Source organism: Microtus oregoni, unplaced genomic scaffold, assembly GCF_018167655.1.
Source record: "Microtus oregoni isolate MIOR12 unplaced genomic scaffold, Mior012 000091F_ref0000469, whole genome shotgun sequence".
Taxonomy (NCBI): domain Eukaryota; kingdom Metazoa; phylum Chordata; class Mammalia; order Rodentia; family Cricetidae; genus Microtus; species Microtus oregoni.
The window spans coordinates 1287709-1307455 of record NW_024544600.1 but is presented as its reverse complement, the minus strand read 5'-3'; the positions used below and the strand labels follow the sequence as shown (position 1 = coordinate 1307455).

The window sequence follows — 19747 nt, the reverse complement described above, 5'->3', positions numbered from 1 at the left end:
GGGATGATCCATACTGGTGTGGGAGGTAACCACTAAGCGAATACACAAAGAAACATATGTGATGTCATGAGCGAGGCGTGCCTTGAGCCAACCGGGAGAGCAGAGTATAGGGCGGGTTTTGTCTGGGTGATCCAGTTTGGCGTAGGGAATGGAAAAGGCGAGATCTCTTTGCTAACAATGATTGCTACAAGGACAAGAAAATGGCCAGGATGGCCAGAGTAGAGTGAAGGACAGATAAAGGAACAAGAGATGTGACCAGGGAGGAAGGGAAGGGGATATATATGTAGAGATAGGGTCTCATTATGCAGCCTTGGCTAGCCTGGAACTTTCTGTGTAGAACAGGCTGGCTCTGAGATCAGTCTGCCTCTACCTCCAGAGCGCTGGGATTAAAGGTTTACAAAACATACACATTTTACATGAACAACCCACGTTTGTGGTCAAAGGTTCACAGTTTGGGATGTTTCTATTACTCCAGCAGGCCCCAGCACGACCACAGGAATCCGCAGTTCCCCTCACTGAACACCACCCTCTTTTACTTTTCTCCAGGATGGCCTCAAACTCAGAGATCTACCTGCCTCTGCCTCCCAAATGCTGGAATTAAAGGCATGTGCCACCACCACCAAAAACACTTTTGTGTGGGTTTGTATTTTCCTGTGTTGTGTTGCGTGCGTGCGTGTATGTGCATGCGTGTGTGTATGTGTATTTTTATTTTGGGATGAGTTCTTTCTCCATAGGTCAGGCTCACCTTAATTTATGACCTTTCTTGCCTCAACTCCCTAGAGTGCTGGAATTCTACAGGTATGTCATCGTGGCCAGTTTTTCCTGTGGTGGATGTGCATCTGTGTGTTCAGGTGCATTTACATATACACATGAAAACAGAGAACAGAAGAGACTGTCAAGTGTCCTCTATTGCTCTCCACCTTATTCCTTGAGACAGGGTCTCTCACAGAGCCCGAAGTTCACTGTTTCAGATAGGCTGACTGTCCAACAAAGCTCCTGAGAACTGCCTGTCTCTGCTCCCCAACACTGTCGATAATGGGGCAGGCGGACAGGTGCAGCTTTCGTGTAGATGTTGGGGATCAAATTCAGATCTTCATGCTTGCATAGCAAGTGGTCAAACCCACTGAGCCGTCTCCTGAGCCCTACACACAGCTTGCTCGCTTATCTTTTTGTCTTTGTTTTGAGATAGGGTTCACTCTTTGGCCTAAACTAGAATAGCACTCACTCTGGGGCTCAGGCTGGCCTCACCCCTGTACAAATCCTCCTGTCTCAATCTCCTAAGAACCCTGATAACAAGCCGGGCGGTGGTGGCGCACGCCTTTAATCCCAGCACTCGGGAGGCAGAGGCAGGTGGATCTCTCGGAGTTCGAGACCAGCCTGGTCTACAAGAGCTAGTTCCGGGACAGGCACCAAAGCTACAGAGAAACCCTGTCTCGAAAAACAAAAACAAACAAACAAAAAAAAGAACCCTGATAACAGGTATGAGTCACCTGCCTGTCCTTTTCCTTAAGACTTCTAATCGTGCCAGGCGGCGGTGGCACATGCCTTTAATCCCAGCACTCAGGAGGCAGAGGTAGGTGGTTTTCTGCAAGTTTAAGGCCAGACTGGTCTACAAGAGCTAGTTCTAGGACAGCTAGGGCTACACTGAGAAACTCTGTCTTGAAAAACCAAAGGGAAAAAAAAAAAAGAGAGAGATTTTTTTAAATGATTTATTTATTTATTATATACAAGTGTTCTGCCTCCATGTATGCCTGCAGGCCAGAAGAGGGCACCAGATCTCATTACAGATGGTTGTGAGCCACCATGTGGTTGCTGGGAATTGAACTCAGGACCTTCGGAAGAGCAGTCAGTGCTCAGTGCTCTTAACCTCTGAGCAATCTAAGAGAGAGATTTTTAATTGTGCATGCTCACCCTCAGGTCCTCTGGAATGAGCCACTTAATGTGGGTGCTGGGAACTGAACTGGAGTCCTCTGTGATGGCGGTATGTGTTGTTTTTTAAAAACAAGTTATTTTGCCGGGCGGTGGTGGCGCACGCCTTTAATCCCAGCACTCGGGAGGCAGAGGCAGGCGGATCTCTGTGAGTTCGAGGCCAGCCTGGTCTACAAGAGCTAGTTCCAGGACAGGAACCAAAAGCTACGGAGAAACCCTGTCTCGAAAAATCAAAAAAAAAAAACAAGTTATTTTATTATCTTTATGAATATGGATGTTTTGTCTGCATGTTCATCTGTGTACCATGTACATGCCTGGTACCTGTAGAGGCTAGAAGAGGGCATCGGATTCTCTAGGACTAAGTTACAGATGGTTGTGAGCTGCCACATGGCTTCTGAGAATCAAATCAGGGTCCTCTGGAAGAGCAACCAGTGTTCTTAACCACTGGGCCATCTCTCTAACCCTGTCTTCTCTTTGTTTTCCTTTTCTACCCCACCCCCAGCACTGAGGAACTGAACAAGTGCTCTATCATCAAGCTATACCCCCCAACCCCTCTGGAATGTAATGTGTAGCTGCAGCTAGCCTCAATTTGCACAATCTTCCTGTTTCAGCCTCCCAAGTGCTGTTGAATTCGTCACCATAAAATTGCTGCCATCACCTAAGTGCGGTGGTCCACGGCAGTGATGTCAGAACTTGGGAGGGGAGGTTAGATGACTGAAGGTTCAAGGCTAGACCAGACAGTGAGATTGTCTCACTAAAGAAGAAAAAAACAACCCTAAAACAAAACAAAAACAATCCTTCCATGATTACGATTATGTGTCCTGGACTAGTTTCTCTTGGGTGGAAATGCGCGGTCATGTGTATGCATTAGTTACATAACCTACTTTTAGCAGATATTGCCAGTTTTCCAAAGTGGTAGTACCTGTTTACACGCCCACCAGCAGCATATGAAAGTTCCAGTTGTACCCTGGCATAGTGGCGCATGCCTGTAATCCCAGCACTTGGGAGGCTGAAGGAAGAGGACTGATGAGAATAGCCAGCCTGGGCTACACAGTGTCTCAGGAAAGAAAAAGTTCCCCATCGTCACTGGGACAGGTGCTGTCAGTCTTTTCCATCTCAGCTGTATGCAATGACACTGGTTTTAGAAAGACTGTGTGGCTCAGTGTAGAGACCTGACTCTCGGCAAGTAAGGATGGGCTGGAGACAAGGTGCTGCCAGTCTGGCAGGAGGTTAGTCTTGTCATCCAAGAATGCTGGGACTGGATAATAAGAAGAGGGAGGCTAGGGGACTGGAGAGATGGCTCAGCGATTAAGAGCATTGCCTGCTCTTCCAAAGGTCCTGAGTTCAATTCCCAGCAACCACATGGTGGTCCACAACCATCTGTATTGAGGTCTGGTGCCCTCTTCTGGCTAACTCTGTACAAAATAAATAAATAAATATTAAAAAAAAGAAGAAGAAGAAGAGGGAGGCTAGGCATCACAGTGCACCCTTTTCATCTTGGTACTTGGGAGGCAGAGGTAGGGGGACCGCTGTGAGCGAGACTACATAGTGAGTTCCAGGCCATCCAGGGCTGTACAGTGAGACCCTGTCTCAAAAACAAGCAAGCAAAAAGATGGGCGAGGACAAGTGAAAAGAGATAGCTAGGGTAAGATCTAGATAATTATTTCAGATGGGGTCTAGCTATGCAGTTCTTAGACCTCTCTATCCTGCCACCATCATCCAAGAGCTGGGATTACAGGCATGCACTGCCACACCCAGGTAAATACTAGACTTTATCAGTGTGTTTGCATGGGTGTGTACATGCAGAAACCACAGAAGGTGCACATAGGTCAGGGGACAATCTGTGATGTTCTTTCTCTCCTTCCACTGATACAGCAGGTATGGAAATAGGCCATCAGCAGGCTTACAGGGCAAGCTCTTTGCTCTGTCAGCCATCTCATGGACCCCTAAACTCTAGGATGGGAACACAAGCAAAAAGCAAAGCAAAGCTGGGAGAATAAAGGAGTGCTTTCTGATACCAAGATTCAGGGAGAGTTAGACAAGCTAAGAACTCACACGAGCCTATGTGAATGGGAGGAGAAGGTACCCTGAACAGGAGACACTGTGCTACCTCGAGAGTTAACCCAGGCTCAGTGTGCCTCTGACTTGGCAAGACTGATGCTGCCAGCTGCATGAAAAGTTTGTACTGCCTGCAGCAGACAGACCAGGGCTAGCATAGTAGGCCTGCCTCATCTAGCTCTATAACTTGGACTTCATGCTGGGCCTACTCAGCCTCCACCTCATTCCTCGCAGGGTTAGAAGTGCGATCACATAGCAACGTGACCCGGAACAGGTGAGAACAGAAACATCTCCTGAGTTCCAGACACCAGACACAGATCTTGGGAGGTTGGCACCTTCTCCTCCCACTCACATTTTCCAGGTCCCTCTAGACAGCCCTGCTGAGGAGCCTTGAGTGCTAGGAAGGTGTCCCCTGTTCCCTCTCCCAAGCTCAGCCCTTCCCCCCAGTTTCAGAGAAGCAATGGAAAACACTGGGAGGTTGATTCATAGATTTTAGTGTATTTTCTCTATCCAGAGGTTTCTTCCATGACAGCAGGGCCTGTACAATGCACACGGTTCAGGTTCACTCTGTTAAAGCTACAGGATTTGGGGATGGGGGCCCCTGAGAAACAGTGGGGCAAGCATCACAACCAGAGGCAAGCAGCAGCCAAGGGGTGGGGGAGGCAGCGTTCTTGGAGGCTAGGGAACGAGAGAAGGCTGATGAGGGGTTACTGAAGAGGGGCAGGAAACCTGGGCTGCAGGGGGAGCAGCCAGCAGCTGAGCAGAAGAAGCAGAGTATGGGACGGTATGGTCACCATCACCATTATGGGCTGGGGGCGGTGGCACGATCACCATCACCACTAGGAGCTGGGGGGAGTGGTATGGTAGGTCTGTGGATATGTCGACAGGGGCTGCTGTATAAAAGGGAATATATAACATAACCTATAATACAATGTTTACATATTATACAAGGTTCTTTCCCTCTTTGGGTTTTAAAAAATAAATGTACAATTCCAGAGCTTTGGGTAAAAATCTATATACACTCCCAGAGCAGGAGCTGCAGCTGATTTCACCGCTGCCACAGTCGCCACTGCCTCTTCAGAAGGGCCAGGAAGGAGGGGGGAGGCTGTGCCAGGAAATCCCGCCCAGTAGCTGCCAGGAGCCCTTGCCACCCCTCAGCCCTGGAGCCCATGATGGGAGAAGGAAGGGTGCGGGGAGAGGTAATAAAGGCCTTGCAAGAGCCCAGCTTTGCCTCTACAGCTGCTGCAGTCTCTCCTCCCCACTTAGGGAGGCGCTAGCTGCCCTAGGTACTGAGATCCACCCCTGATTCTAGAGACAAGGTGTGTGTGTGGGGGGGTGGTAAAGACAGATGGACAAACTGTGTGGTTGGTGACAGACACAGAGCCAGAAGAAGGATGACAACTCCCTCTTTAGCAGTGAGACACCCCCCAAAGAAGACAAGAACGGAGAACAGGCGCCCCTAACTCCTGATAACCACTGCATTCCCCCCACAGTAAGGCAGAGGCAGGGTCCTGCAGGCAGCGTAAGCCTGTGTTTCCCTGAGCATCTTTTAGCCTCTCGCTGGGAAGCTTGGGAGGGGGATTTGCAAGGGCTGATGGGTAACTCTCCTGCCTTCTGATAAGCCCTGCCTGCAGGAAACTGACCCACAGTTTTCACATGCAGGACAGCAGGTGGAGCTGGACAGGGAGTGAGGGAGACATAGTCAAGAAGGGTAGCACCAAACAGAAGGGATCCTCAAAAAAACAAACAAACAAAACCCACTCTGATACTCTCCCTACACTATCAGATGTACTCTTGCTCCCTAAAGGGAATATATAAATCACACACACACACACACACACACACACACACACACACACACACAAAATCTTGGGGGTGTATATCCAGGGATCTCAGCCCTGATTAGGGGAAGTGAAACAGGTGTCAGGGAGGAAGGTTTCCAGTACCCCCACACCACAGCTGCAATCTGGGAGGGGGTGTTTCCAGTGCCCCCGTACCACAGCTGCGACCTGGGGGAGGGGTGCTTCCTTCCTGCTTGGGAAGCGGAGCCTAGAAACTCCATCTCTGGAACAGACCATACTGGGAGGGCACAGGGGTACTCGTCTCTTGTTCTCCAGAGAGGTCAGAAACCAGGAGTGTGAAGGAGCAAGGTAAGAGGACCTCAGCAGGATGGACAGACAGGCTTACACATTCTGGTAGGTCAACCCAACTCCTCTATGTAGGATAGGAAGCGGCTCCAGGGAAAAGATGTCCGATGTGGGCTACTGAGGGCATCACGCAAAGTGCTTGGGTGCCGGGTGCCAGGGACCCGGGTGGGGCAGCTGGCCCTCCACACTCACTGGCTATTAGCCTCCAGCTTGTAGGAGAGCTCGAAGAGGAGGTTCTGGTTGTCGATGACCTGGAACTGGCGCACGTAGGCCTTGGTCTGCAGGTGATGAGGGGAGGCCTCCATGTCCAGGCCTGGGGGGTAGAAAGGGAGAGGTATCATCTCTCAGCTTCCCTTTATCCCCTACATGCAAGCCAGGCAGGCCAGGGTGAGGGGGTGTGAATGGGAACAGGTATTGGCAGGAAGCCCATGGAAGATGAAGAACTGACCAGTGTCACGAAACAGACACTTGAGCATGGAGTTCTCCCAATCCCTTTCCTCTTCCACAGTTCTACTGGGAAGCTCACTGAGTCTTGGGTACTCACAGAGGGGCCGGCTCCGGTATTTTCGGATTGTCCTCACTTTCTCAGCCACGGAATGCTGGAAGATGACAGGAATTAGCCCCGAAAAGGGCACAGGCAGCTGCTTCCTTCCCCCCTTCATTCTCAACTGAGTGAGTTCTCCACTCTCCAGTGATGGGGCCTCTGAAGGGCCAAAGGCCGGGTAATAGCAAGGTGCCAAGGGAGGGAGGGAGAATTGCCCCCAGCTGCCTGTCAGCTTTGCCTCTTGTGGGTGGGTTGCCACAGTGATGCCACCAGGGAGACAGTCTGGAGTCTGTCAGGCAAGTTGGGCACCAGACAGGAAGGCTGCTATTTTGGGGGAAGTGACAGGAGAGAAGGGAAGGATGGATGCATAGGGCCCGGCCCCTCTCTCCTAGGACAGGGGCTGGCAGTACCACTCACCAGCTTCTCAATGTTCACCAAACCATCCACGAGGGTCTTGCTCCCCTCATGCAGGAAGGTCAGATCTAGGGAACAGGAAGACAGCTAATGTGAGGGTCAAATAGGCAGAGGAACCCATACCACCCTCCAAGACACGTGCAGTCTGGGGGCGGGGGGCTCTCTGGAAGTAGGTATTCACAGCTGAATTGAGAGGGGGCTCAGAGGCAGGCCTGGGAGAAGCACAGCACGGGAGGGACTGACCTTTGAGGATCAGGGGCACGAAGGGAATCACAGGGGGCTTCATTTTGGAGATGATTTCTCTGTAGCTTTTATGGTTCCGGCAGGGGTCCTAGCATTCCACAAAAGGAGCAGAAACAGATGGGCCCAGTGTACCCCTAGAGATGTCTCCCCTTCCCTAGGGGCCGAGGAAAGCCAACCCCACTCACCGTCAGGTTCTCGAATTTGCGGAACAGGTTCTTGAATTTCCCTGGCAGCTTCTGCAGAGAGTTGAAGGAAGAAAAAAAGAAATGTCAGGGTGGGCGGAGCTTCTTGAGTTTCACAGCAGGAGCATGTGACTAGTCTTCCTTAGAGGGCTATGGGTTTACACATCTTGCGGTAGGAGAAGCAGCTAGCAGGTGAGGACACAGAATCAGTCCTAAGGGTAAATCAGGGAGTTTGAAACTGCCTGGGGAAGGATTTATTCTGGACAAACTGAGACCTTTGCCTAGGCAGGTGCCACGCACAAAAGTGCTCCCGTGAGACCACTGAGACCCAGCAGATGCTCATAGCAAGGACACCTCAGCTGGGATTCTGGCTTTTTACTAATTTGCAAAGACATGAGCAAAGCTCTGTGTCCTGAGTAGCAGAAGCCAGAAGAGGGCAGCTGCTTTCCATTAGCACAAAGATGCCCCACAGAGCAGCAGCAGCAGCAGCAGCAGCAGCAGCAGCAGCAGCAGCAGCAGCAGCAGCAGGATGCGCTAGGGAAAGCCTGAGATGCATGCAGATCCTGAGGTGAGGTACTGGGTCTGGCACTGTGGGTAGAGAAGGGAGATGTCACCTCACCTCCCAGGTGAGCCGCAGGCGGCTGACGGCAGCATTGTCCAACCCCATGACCACAGCATAGAAGGACAGGAGGTCCTGGTTCTGCTTGCAGCTGTGTGGGAGGGAGGCGAGGTTAGGGGGCTTCGGGAGAAACTGTGACCTTCCCCGTCTCCACCAGAAGCACTCACATGGCAGCGATCTTGATGAACTTTTTGAGCAGCTGCACCCGCTTGCCCGGGGCCTCACAGAGCAACACCTCCGTGGCCACCCAGTGAGTGACCTCACTGCAGCGCTGCAGCAGCAACTCCAAGTTGGCTGTCTCCCTGCGACCACGCTCCCCGTGGAACACATAGTCCACGAACTCCAGCTGCAACCATGGTGGCAGAGGGGAGGCCAGGGTGCGAGCGGGAAGATGACAGCACAGAGCACATGGAGAAGGAAAGGCAGGAGTGAGTGGGCATGGAAATGGAAAACCAGGGACAGGGCAGGATGTCACAGAGACAGCTGATGCTAGCGCTGATTTCTCTCCTAGTGAGCCGGAGGTACCAGGCACCTGCTAAGATCTGTATGGTTCTCCCTCTAGGAGACACTCATCCCTGTCTTTTTTCTATCTCTCTTTTTAAGATTTTATTTTAGAGGCTGGAGAGATGGCTCAGTGGTTAAATCACATATTGGTCTTGCAGAGGATCAGAGTTCAATTCCCAGCACCAATGTCAGCAGTTACTCCACGGAATCTGATACCTTTATGGCCTGTACACAGAAATATACAAGCATAATAAATAATATAATAATAAATAACAATATAACTATTCTTGAAAACATTTTATGGGGGGGGGCTGGAGATATTGCTGAGTGGATAAAAATGTGTACTGATCTTCCAGGAAACCTAAATTCGGTCCCCAGCACCCATAAAAGATGGCTCACAACTGTAATTCTAGCTCGAGGGGGACCTGGTGCTTCTGGCCCATGGTCACCTGCACTCACATGTGTGCATGTATGCATGTACACACATGCACACTGCACACTCAGACACAGTTAAAAATAAAATAAATTTTAAAATTGCTGGGTGTCATGGTGCACACCTTTAATCCCAGCACTCGGGAGGCAGAGGTAGGCGGATCTCTGGGAGTTCGAGGCCAGCCTGGTCTATAAGAGCTAGTTCCGGGACAGGCACCAAAGCTACAGAGAAACCCTGTCTTGAAAAACCAAAAAAAAAAAAAAAAAAAAAAAAATGAAGACTTTAATATTTATTTGTGTGTGTGTGTGTGTGTATGTGTGCACTGCACATTCATGCACAGGCCAGAAAAGGGCATCAGAGCCCCTGGAGCTGGAGGTCCAGGTGGTTTAAGCCATGATTATGGAGCTGGAAATCAACTCTGGAAGAGCAGTAAACACTCTAAACCTCTCAGCCAACTCATACATTTTTTTTGTTTTTTGTTTGTTTGTTTTAATTTATTTCATGTGCATTGGTGTTTTGCCTGCAAGTAAGTCTGTGTGAGGGTGTCAGATCTAGGAGTTACAGACAGTTGTTAGCTGCCATGTGGGTGCTGAGATTTGAACCCTGATCTTCTGGAAGACAGTCAGTGCTCTTAACTGTTGAGCCATCTCTCTAGCCCCCTTGTTTTCTGTTTTGATTTGGAGTTTTCTGATCTCAGGCTGGCCTCCAACCCATCATGTAGCCCAGGATAATCTGGGTCCCTCTGCCTCCACTTCCCAAGTGCTGAGACGACAGGCATCCACCACCACAGCTGATTTATTCAGTGGTGAGGATCCAGCCCAGGGTTGTGCATGTCAGGCAGGTCAGGTACTCTACCAACTGAGCTACACCCTCTGCTTGATAGTAAACATTTTTATGAATCCAGATAAGAATTTCAGTTCAGCGCCTACGCAGGCAGCACCTGAAACTCCCTGCTGTAGAGGCTCTCTGCCGTTCCCCAGATGAGGGGCCAAAGGCTAACAAAGGTTATCCCTGTGCACTGGCCCCGTGTGTGCTCCCAGGAGCAGGTTTCGTGCCACCCCTCTGCCCAGCACCAGCCTCAGTCCCACCTCGTGCACACAGCGGAAGAGCTCCCAGTGGAAGGCAGTAAGATGGTTGGCAACATCTTCGGGCTCCACCCGGTGGATCTCTGTGTCTCCAGGGGAGACCTGGATCTCCTCAGGAAGGGGTACCTGGCGGCAGGTGGGGTTAGAGGAACTTGGCTGCCTGTGGTAAGGTGAGAGACTTATTCTCAGCTCTCCCACCCCACCCCTCCGCCAGCTCTTGTTACCAGCCAAGACAGGTGAAGGAATTCTTACTAGGGCCTCATAGCTGTCCCGGGTACAGGCAAATAGGTGGCTGTTGATGCCCAGCGTAGTGAAAACACAGTCCTCTGTCGGCTGCAGGAGGACCTTCTCTGCAGAGGAACAGGCTGTTCAGCTTTGGCCACCCACATCCCTCATATACCTGAGCCACCATCGCCCTATGCTGACATACCCTGGACTAGTGGGACACTTATCATCACCAGCTTATACCACAGGTATCAGAAATAGTTGGTCAAATGCTTTCTTTTGCATTTGTAGACTACCCCACATGTAAATCTCTCTCATTCCCTCATCTCTATGAATAGGGTGAATACTTTTATTAACTTTATGGAAAATAAGTCATGCCTGAAGTCCTGTCCTGCCACTTGAGAGGCTGAAGCAGGAAAGACCGCAAATTCTAGACCAGTCTGGGGTTACACACACACACACACACACACACACACACACACACAGGAGCTAAGCTACCTTGCTGGCTCTCTGCCTCCTCCCCACAGGATTAGAGCCTACCCTATGTCCTCAGCCTGGAAAAAAGAAATGGAGCATATAAGATGGGGGGAGGTGTGTGTGAAGGACTGGAACACAGTCTCCAGGTGGGTACTAGGTAGCACCCAGGACAGAAACCAATGATTCTAAACCGGTGTGCCCCAATTTTAAATGTGCATAGGATCCCCTGAGTGGGAGAGGGTCTGGTCCAAATGCAGATTCTAATCCTGTAGATTTGGGGTAGGGTCTCCTAGGTGATGCATTCACCAAGGCTGGACCCACGATGACACTTTGAGTATCAAGGATCTAGAATTTAGCATTCGCCCCTGCCTAGTGTGCTGATCCTCACCTCCAGAGGAGGCAACAGCTACCAGGATGAGGGCATCCTCTCGCTCGGCAGGCTCTTCTGAGTACTGCAGCTTCTCTGTCACAGAGCCCAGAATGTCCTGCACTGACGCGGAGAGGCGGCTGCGTATGGTCACGTAAGAGTGGTCAGGCATGTAGACTCTACAGAAGACTGCACAAAGACAGGAAAGGAGACTCCATTGAAGGTGAAGAAGGCCCACCCACCTCCCTGGGCCACTCCAGAAACTTCGCTCTTCCTAACGGCCATACTCACTCTCATCTGACCCCCGGAAAGCCACTCGGGTCTGCAGACAGGAATCTATCCGGCGGAAGTGGCGGAAGAGTGGCTTGACCTGCTTGCTGGGCGGCTGGCTCTCCTCTGGAATCCTGGTGTGAACACAGTCATGTATCAGCAAGTCCTGCCAGGCACACAGAGCACCAGGCAGGACCATAAAGCAGGGATAGGACAATGACCAACACAGGACAATTGTCTAAGTGGCCCAAATCAGATGCCACCTCTTTCAGAGATTCTTCGCTGACCCACCTACCTACGAGGAAATGCTACAAAACAATGTAACAGTATTGTTTATGTTCATGTCATCTTTTCTACAAGATTGACAGCTTTTGAGGAATGGGATCAGTTTTTACTGTTTTTCACCCTTTAGGTCTTAGCACACTTCTTGGCACGTGGAGGTGGTAGGCCATCGGATGTCTGAATTTTGCCAACAAGGACTTCACAGTCTGGGGAAGAGACAGACGTGCAGGCAGCTACTTCTAACACCAGCCAGAAGTGTTGGTGAGATGACAAAGGTACAGGAGAGTGGTGTGGGGGAGGAAGGAAACTCTCCCTGGAGGCGGAAATCTGAGCTATGTCCATGGAAGAAATGGCATTTGACCCGGGCCTTGAAGGATCATGGGAAGAAAGAGTAGGAGCACACAAGGGTTGCCAGATTAATAGGTGAAGAGGGATGAACAAGAGGAGATGGGGAAAGCTCAGCAGATGGCAGGAAGGGAGGGGTGCGGAAGCTGCGCTAGGGCATCTAACTTGGAGATGTTAGGGAACACGGATGCTTTGGGAACAGGAGGGTGAAGGCATCATCTATGGAAGTCTGGAAAGTGTCTCTGGTGTGAGAAGAGAGGAGGGAGGAAGACATGAGGCCAGGAGCTGAGGTCCTGTGTGGCAACAATCTAGGTGACAGTTAATGAACCTCGTGGTAGCAGGAATGGAGAGGGGACAACCAAGATGTACTCCTGTCCTGAGCTGGTGAGGTCAAATTTGGGGAATTTTGCCAACTGTTTGTTTAGGTAATAGTGAAGATTAAACCTAGAACCTTACACATATTAGACAAATACCCACCAGCTATATCCCAAGTCATTATTATTATTATTATTATTATTATTATTATTATTATTATTTTGAGACAGATTTCACTAAGTTGTCCAAGCGGGCCTTGAACTGATGATTTTTCTGCTTTAACCTCCTGAATATCTAGGCTTACAGGGATGTGCCACCATGCATAACTGATACATATTTGTAAAGATTTATTGTTTTTTTTTAAATATTTATTTATTTTGTATACAATATTCTGTCTGTGTGTATGACTGCAGGCTAGAAGAGGGCACCAGACCCCGTTACAGATGGTTGTGAGCCACCATGTGGTTGCTGGGAATTGAACTCAGGACCTTTGGAAGAGCAGGCAATGTTCTTAACCTCTGAGCCATCTCTCCAGCTCCCGATTTATTGTGTTTTTAATGTGTATTTGTGTTTTGCCTGCATGTGTCTTGTGCATCACAAGCAAGCACTACATTTGGAGTGTGGAAGAGGCCATCAGATCCTCTGGAACTGGAGCTACAGATGGTTGCTAGCAGCCATGTAGGTGCTGGGACTCCAAAGTGGGTCCTTAGGAAGAACAACGGGTGCTCTTAACCATTAGGCCACCTCTGCAGTCCCTGCTACCTGATTTTTTTTTCAAGACAGGGTCTCATTATGTAGCCCTGGCTGTCCTGGAACTAGCTCTGTAGACCAGGCTGGCCTTGAACTCATAGAGATCCGCCTGCCTCAGCCTCTCAGGTGCTGAGATTAAAAACATGAGTCACCCTGCTCCATACATAGTACGCTGATTTTTTTTTTTAAAGGACAGCTACAAAATATGTGTGTGCTCATTCATACACACACATTTTGCAAATCTGAGGCCAAATAAATTGTTCTCAAAAGAGACAGTTTCAAGCTAGGCAGCATGGCACAAACCCATAATCCTACCATGGAGGCAAACACAGAAAGATTGCTGCAAGTTTCAAGGACTCTGTCTCAAAAATAAATAAGAAGAGAAAAGAAAGGGAAGGTAGTTTTCTAAGTACTCTTTGCTGTTTTGTATTGCTATGCTCCAGCTTTTGTATGCATAGGTGACAATGTGATGGAATACTATGTAACCAGCAGTGCAAATCTCTTCCCAGCCCCATAGTCAGTGTCCGCCCTCCTGTTGATCACTTGACATCAACCATAGTAAGAGAATTTACACTGAGAATCAGAGCTACCAACCATGGATGTTTCTCATAAAGCACAGGTTGTTAAATACTTGCCAGAACTCTACCAGATTAATAGACAAACTGAAGGAAAAATAGACAAAAACCAAAAAAGACTGGAGCTGGGCCAATGGCACAGGCCCACTTGGGAACCTGAGACAGGAAGATTACCAGTAGAAGCATCTTGGGCCATGCGGCAAGTTGGGGGTTAGCTTGAGCTATACTGTAAGACATGTTGCTTAGCCCCCACACACCCACCCAAAGAACAAATGATTGGGTTAGAAAACAGTGATCTGTGGTTCTGTGTTAACTCCAGTAAGGAAAAGGAGCTGAAAGAAACCACATTGAAGGGGTAAAGGGGCTGGAGAGATGGCTCAGTGGCTTAGAGCACTGGCTGCTGCCCCAGAGGACCCCTCCATCTCTGGTTCTAGCAGGCACATGGTGGCTCACAGCTGTCTGTGACTCAAGTTCATGGGGATCCAAAACCCTCTTCTGACCGCAGCAAACCCAAGCATGCGGTGATACACTGATGTACATGCAGGCAAAGCGATAAGAATAAATCAATAAATAAGCATCTTAAAAAGCAAGCAAGCAAGCAAGCAAACAAGTGACTGAGACGGGGAAGCCACTAGACCAGAGGCAGCCTTTGTAATAGAGGAACTCAGGGAACCCCTTCCCCCTCACTTTAGCTCCACGGTCTCCACCAGCTGGTGCAGCCTCAGCGTGTCCTCTCGGAGGTCTTGGTAAAGGGACTCATCCTTCATAATTAGTAAATACAGTTCCTAGGGAAAGGGTGACAGATGAGAGGAAGGCACAAGTCTCATCCCAAGGACCACTCACGGCAAGGGCTGAGACAGGGCCTCCATGCCTCAAACACTCAGAAATCACACAGACATCTTTTGCTTCCAGATACTCAACTTGAGGAGTATGACTCCTTTGAAGAGCCCCCTTCCAGAGCTGAGAGCTAGCTCACGTGCCTTTTCCTTCCAAGGCCCACCTTGATAATGTGGCCAGCCCCTTCTTCCTCTTGCAGCAATCCTTGGTAGGTATCCAGGAAATGAAGGAGTAGAGCTAGACAGGCTTGCTTCCGGCCCAGCCCCTCTGGACCCTCCACATTCCTTGATTGAACAAAGCTGACCCCTAAGTTAAGTAAAAGTTCTGAATAGCCAAGGAAACCGGGGAAGGCAAACTGACTCTAAATATTCTGCACTTGGGTACCAGAGGAGAGAAGGTTTCCAGGGCTCTGGAACCAAGACTTTTCTCATTCCAGCCATGGTTTTGCTTAGAGTACAAAGAATGAGGGCTTCAATTTGGCAACATTCAGCTCTTGTCTGTTAAAGAGGTTATTGCCAGCACCCATCTAGCCGCCAGCCAGCTCACAAAGCTGACTTTACCTCATGGTGAGGCCTGATTATTCTAAGGGAGCCTAACGACATTCGACTCAAGGGCTTGACATGTACAATTAGGTTCTAAAGTAATTCAAAGAAGCCAGGCATGCTGGTACATCCCTGTAATCCCAGCATTTAGGAGGCAGAGGCAGGAGGATTACCACAGGTTAGTGATAACCTGGTCTACATTAGAAGTCCCACACTGAGCCAGTAGCTCATCTCTCGCTGACCCTACTGAAGCACAACCATGACCTAATGCTGATATCAGACCCCATGTTTAGAGCAAGATCTTTTTCGTTTTCTTTTGTTTTTCAAGACAAGGTTTCTCTGTGTGGTCCTGGCTCTCCTGGAATTTACTCTGTAGACCAAGCTAGCCTCAAACTCACAGAGATCCACCTGCCTCTGCCTCCCAAATACTGAGATTAGAGGTGCACACCACCACCGTCCCACTTGGCCCTTACTCTTGTACAGGTGTCTCCTGAGCACTCCCAGGGCTGAGACAAGGCTGATCCTCACAGCAGCCCAGAGCAGAGCATTTCCTGCTGTGTATCTCTATCCTACGGACTGAAGCAAACCCAATCACCAGGATGTGGAGCAAGCTGCCCAAGGCTCGTGAGACGAAAAGCTGGTTGTGTCTTCTATGGGAGAGCTTGGGTTGGGTTGTAGTTTGTGGGCAGGAATGACTCCCTCCTGGTCTGCCCTTTTATAAGCTCCATAAAAGGATATTACTGGTGCAACTCTTGCAGAAACTTTTCTGTTGGCAGGAAGAGCGAATGGGTGAGGACAATGTCATCAAGCAGAATATCTGTGAAGATCAACAAGCATCGCAGATGTCAGGTGGGAGCTTCTAGAACCGTCTGGAAACTCTGCACCCTCATTTTTTGCCGCTTTAGCAAGGCTGGAGCCCCGGGCACCTGCCCTGTCATGCTCTGCACACGTGCACACACATGTGTGAGGGTTCTGGGCAGCCGCTGCGGGGGTGGGGCTGGCAGCTGCCAAGGCAGCTGGAGGGGAAGGGGGGTGCCTTTGAAGGCCATGCACACTTCTCTTCAGTGTGTGGGAAGTTGGTCAGATAATACACCACGCCTGAGATCTGCTAGGAAAAAAAGGAGTCCACAGAAGTGACCCTAAACAGAGAACTGGCAGACACAGAGGTTACAGTCAGAGGGATGGAGGTGTGTGGGCGTATGTGTCCATCCTCCCCTCACCATTCATCACCTCAGAGTTTTGACAGGGAAGGTGGGGACAGCCCCATTAAAATTAGGAGAGGAGACAGACTGCCACCTCTTCTTCTCAGTTCCTTAAATAGAGCCCCTGTGTCCTCTGGGTGCCCAGAGGTAGAAGGGTTAATGATGAAGAGGAGAGGGGAGGGGCTCCTCTCTCCACCCTTCTCCCTCCACACCCATCTGGGCCTGGCTCAGCCAGTCAACCAGGTACAAGGTCGCCCTGACTTGTAGCCAGCCTTGGGGTGGGGCAGGACTGCTTGGCACACACAGACAGGCAGGGCACAGGGTGGGAGCCAGGTGTCCTCACCAGGACAGGTTAGGGCCAGGTCCCCAGGCACTACTCCAGGGCTCCTGACAACCCTTGATTGTCGTGCCCTGCTGCCAGTGCCAGTCATGAAGGCAGAGGTGGGGAGGCAACATACGACTGCCTACTTGAGTCTTTTTTGTTTCACAGATGAGAAAGCGGAGGCCCAGAGCTAGGAGGCACTTGCCCCAAGTCAGAAAAAGAACCCGGACGGCGGAGTCTCTGTTCTTCCCTCAATATTAGAGGCGAGCAGAGTGTCAGGGTAGACTCTAGGGGCCACAAGGGGCTGCCTAGACTTCTGAGGGCTCTGGCTAGGTATGGAGAGCCCTCAATAAGCAGTTTTCTCCTCCCACACAGCCTGGGAGGAAACCAAATGGCTTGAGAAAGTGGCTTATATTAGAGATATTGGAGAGGCAGGTTAAGCTGGTAGGTTTCCCAAACCAGTTTCTCTGGGGATTCAGCCTGCCAAGCCAGATACTATGGGTGACAATTCAGGAGTCTCAGCTCAGGGGACACTGAACAATCTGTGGCACCATGCCCCTGCAGAAGAGGAAAGCCAGCCTCTCTTTCCCTCTGCCCAGCTGCCCTGCTATGTTCTGGAAGTAAGCGAGATGCTCCCCTGGCCCTCACACCTAGTCCAGGGATGCAGACAAGGCATAAGGAGGCCTGACGTCCTTCTGAGCATCTTTATCTCCCTGGAGTGTGAATGCTGAAAACCAGAGTAAAGGAAAAGGAACATGGGCAGCGTGGGGAGATGCTGATACGGGGGCTACAGTTTGGCATCTGTTCCTTCCAAAGCAGGCTCTGGTCCAATGCACAGCCTCCCTGGGGAATGTGTCATAGAGACACAGGGTGTGTGGTGTAGGTGGGAAGTTATGGTTAAGAGAGCTGTGTGTGTGTCTGATATTTTTCTAATTAAATCCAAAAGGTGTCAGCTCCCCAGGGCAACTGCAGCCCAAGCCAAAAGAGAGGACCCAGACCTTCAGGAAAAGAAAGAGAGGAAGGAAGGGGGGAGTGACATCTACTGTTAAAGCCAGAGCACTCTGCAGAGGGTGAGGAGTACCACACATGACCCTCATCTTTCAGGGTTCAACTTTGGGCTCCCAAACCTAGACCTTTCTGGGCTCCGTGGAGTGCCTACTTAGATCTAAAACCCCTGATGTCTTCTGCCTCAGTTCTAAGCAGTAATGTGTGGGTCTCGTAAGCCCTTTAATAGGGTGCTGGTGGGGAGGGGGAAATGGCATCATCGTTTAGGGAATAAGCCTCTCAGGGTGTGGTTATTATTTTTTAAAGCCTTACGCTGAGGCATGACATAGGGAGGGTGAGAGCCGCTGAGGCCCAGATCCTTCTGGATGCTGCAGTCTCCTGGTGCCTTCCCTTAGAGATGTTCAGATGCACCCCCAAGGAGGACACTTACCCTAAAGGCAGCCAGACCCTGTGCCTATCCACACTGCCCCCACCAAGTGAGCCAGCTTGTGCCCTGGGGGCTTCTATACAGCCAGAGACTCTCACCATGGCTTTCAAGCTTTGGATACGGTCTGAAGGGTGGTATAACCTCAGCTGGAAAGCGTCCATCTTAGGGTGTCAGCCCCTAATTTGGGGGCATGGGAGGAGGTAGGCAGTATTTCAAGGGCCACGGGAGATTGGCTTAAATGTTCAAGGGAGAGGGAGGGGGCTGAAGGAGAGGAGAGGATGGTTGGCTTCCTCCCCGAGGGTGAGGCTAATGTTAGGAGAAAGGAGGGTGGGCACTAACATGCCCTTTCCCCTATACTACTGCAGGGTTTCCCTCAGTCCTACACTGCTGCTAAGGACAAGAAAAGAAACCAGGGCACCCCCTTTCTCAGGGAGGGATAAGCAGGCTTACCTGAAGCGCCGCTGTCCCTGGTAGTCCCTCCAGCCAGGCGCTCCAGAACCCGGTTCAGAAGATGCTCTGGCCGCTCGGGGGCGCCCAGGGGGGCCCAGGGAGGTGAAGCCAGGGGCTCGCCCGGGGATAGCTCATCTGAGGAGTACGAGGAAGGGGAGCGCAGGGGCACCCCGCACCCCAGCGGCCCGGGCCCCGGCACCTCCTCTAGCTGCAGCCAACAAGGACCCCCGCTGCCCGGCTCCTCCGAGACCCCTAATGGCTCTCCCCCTTCCTCCTCAGCGGGCGGCTCCAGCCCGGACTCGGCTGAGGGCTCTCGGAGGAAAGCTGGGAGCAGCAGGCGGGACACGCTCTGACGCCGCTGCAGCGGCCGCGGTCCCCCCGCCGGACCGCCGCTCCCGCCAGGGCCCCCACCCCCTCCAGGCCCTCCACAGCAACCCGGACCCCCGCCGGGACCTCCTGCCACCGCTCGCCCCGCCAGCTGCGACGTCTGCTTCTTCAAAAATTTCTCCAGTGGCTTCATGCCCCCCCCCCCGCCCCTCTCCTAGGGGCCGCCGGGGGACCCAGGTGTCCCAGGCGCGGGCGGGGGGGGCGGGGACACGATGCTCAGAGCCGGAGGAGCAGAGCCGAGGGCCGTGCCAGGCGCCGGACTGCGAGCCAGAGGTGGCCGAGGCTCGCTGGCCAAAGTCCAGTGGCCAGTGGCCGGGGGAGGTGCCAGAGGGAAGAGGAGCTCGCTCTCAGCGGCCCCCCATGCTGGCCGCGGCCAAAGGGCGGGCAGGTGGAGGGGCCGGTGTCCCCGGCTCAGCGCTCCAGGGCCGGGCTGAGGCGGCAGAGGCAGCGGGCGGAGCGCAAGGATGAGGACGCGGCGGCGGCTGCGCTCCTGGCCCCGGGGAAGGTGGCAGAATTGAGACCGCGCCCCCTCATCCAGTCCCCGCCCCTACCCTGCCAAGGCCCGCCCCCATCCGGCCGCGCGAGGCTTGAACTTGGGCGCTGGTGCTGACCGCGAAGACTTGGCGTCTGACAGTCGCAGAAACTAGGGGCAAAGGCAAGGAAGGGTTTTATCAATGAAGAGACCCCTAGTTCTTCATTACCTGATCTCTTAACGATCATTTCAAATAACCAGGGCAGATCTTTGACTTACACCTTGACGCGCTCACCTATACACAGGTGAGGCTGAACTCATTGCATCTTTCCCACAATT

The 19747-nt window shown here is 51.4% G+C and overlaps 1 protein-coding gene across 1 annotated transcript; it reads right to left on the bottom strand.

Annotated features, from left to right (window-relative positions):
- Window positions 1–4465: 4465 nt before the first annotated feature.
- Rapgefl1 (Rap guanine nucleotide exchange factor like 1) lies at window positions 4466–19438 on the bottom strand. The gene is made up of 15 exons (XM_041644046.1): window positions 18550–19438; window positions 15882–15960; window positions 14765–14900; window positions 14452–14549; window positions 11519–11631; window positions 11249–11416; window positions 10411–10508; window positions 10162–10284; window positions 8304–8482; window positions 8137–8227; window positions 7521–7571; window positions 7336–7423; window positions 7096–7160; window positions 6679–6733; window positions 4466–6447 (listed from the first exon to the last, which is right to left on the bottom strand). The coding sequence occupies exons 1-15, from the start codon at window positions 19067–19069 to the stop codon at window positions 6323–6325; spliced, it is 1989 nt and encodes a 662-aa protein (XP_041499980.1). The 5' UTR covers window positions 19070–19438; the 3' UTR covers window positions 4466–6322.
- Between the last annotated feature and the right edge of the window lie 309 nt (window positions 19439–19747).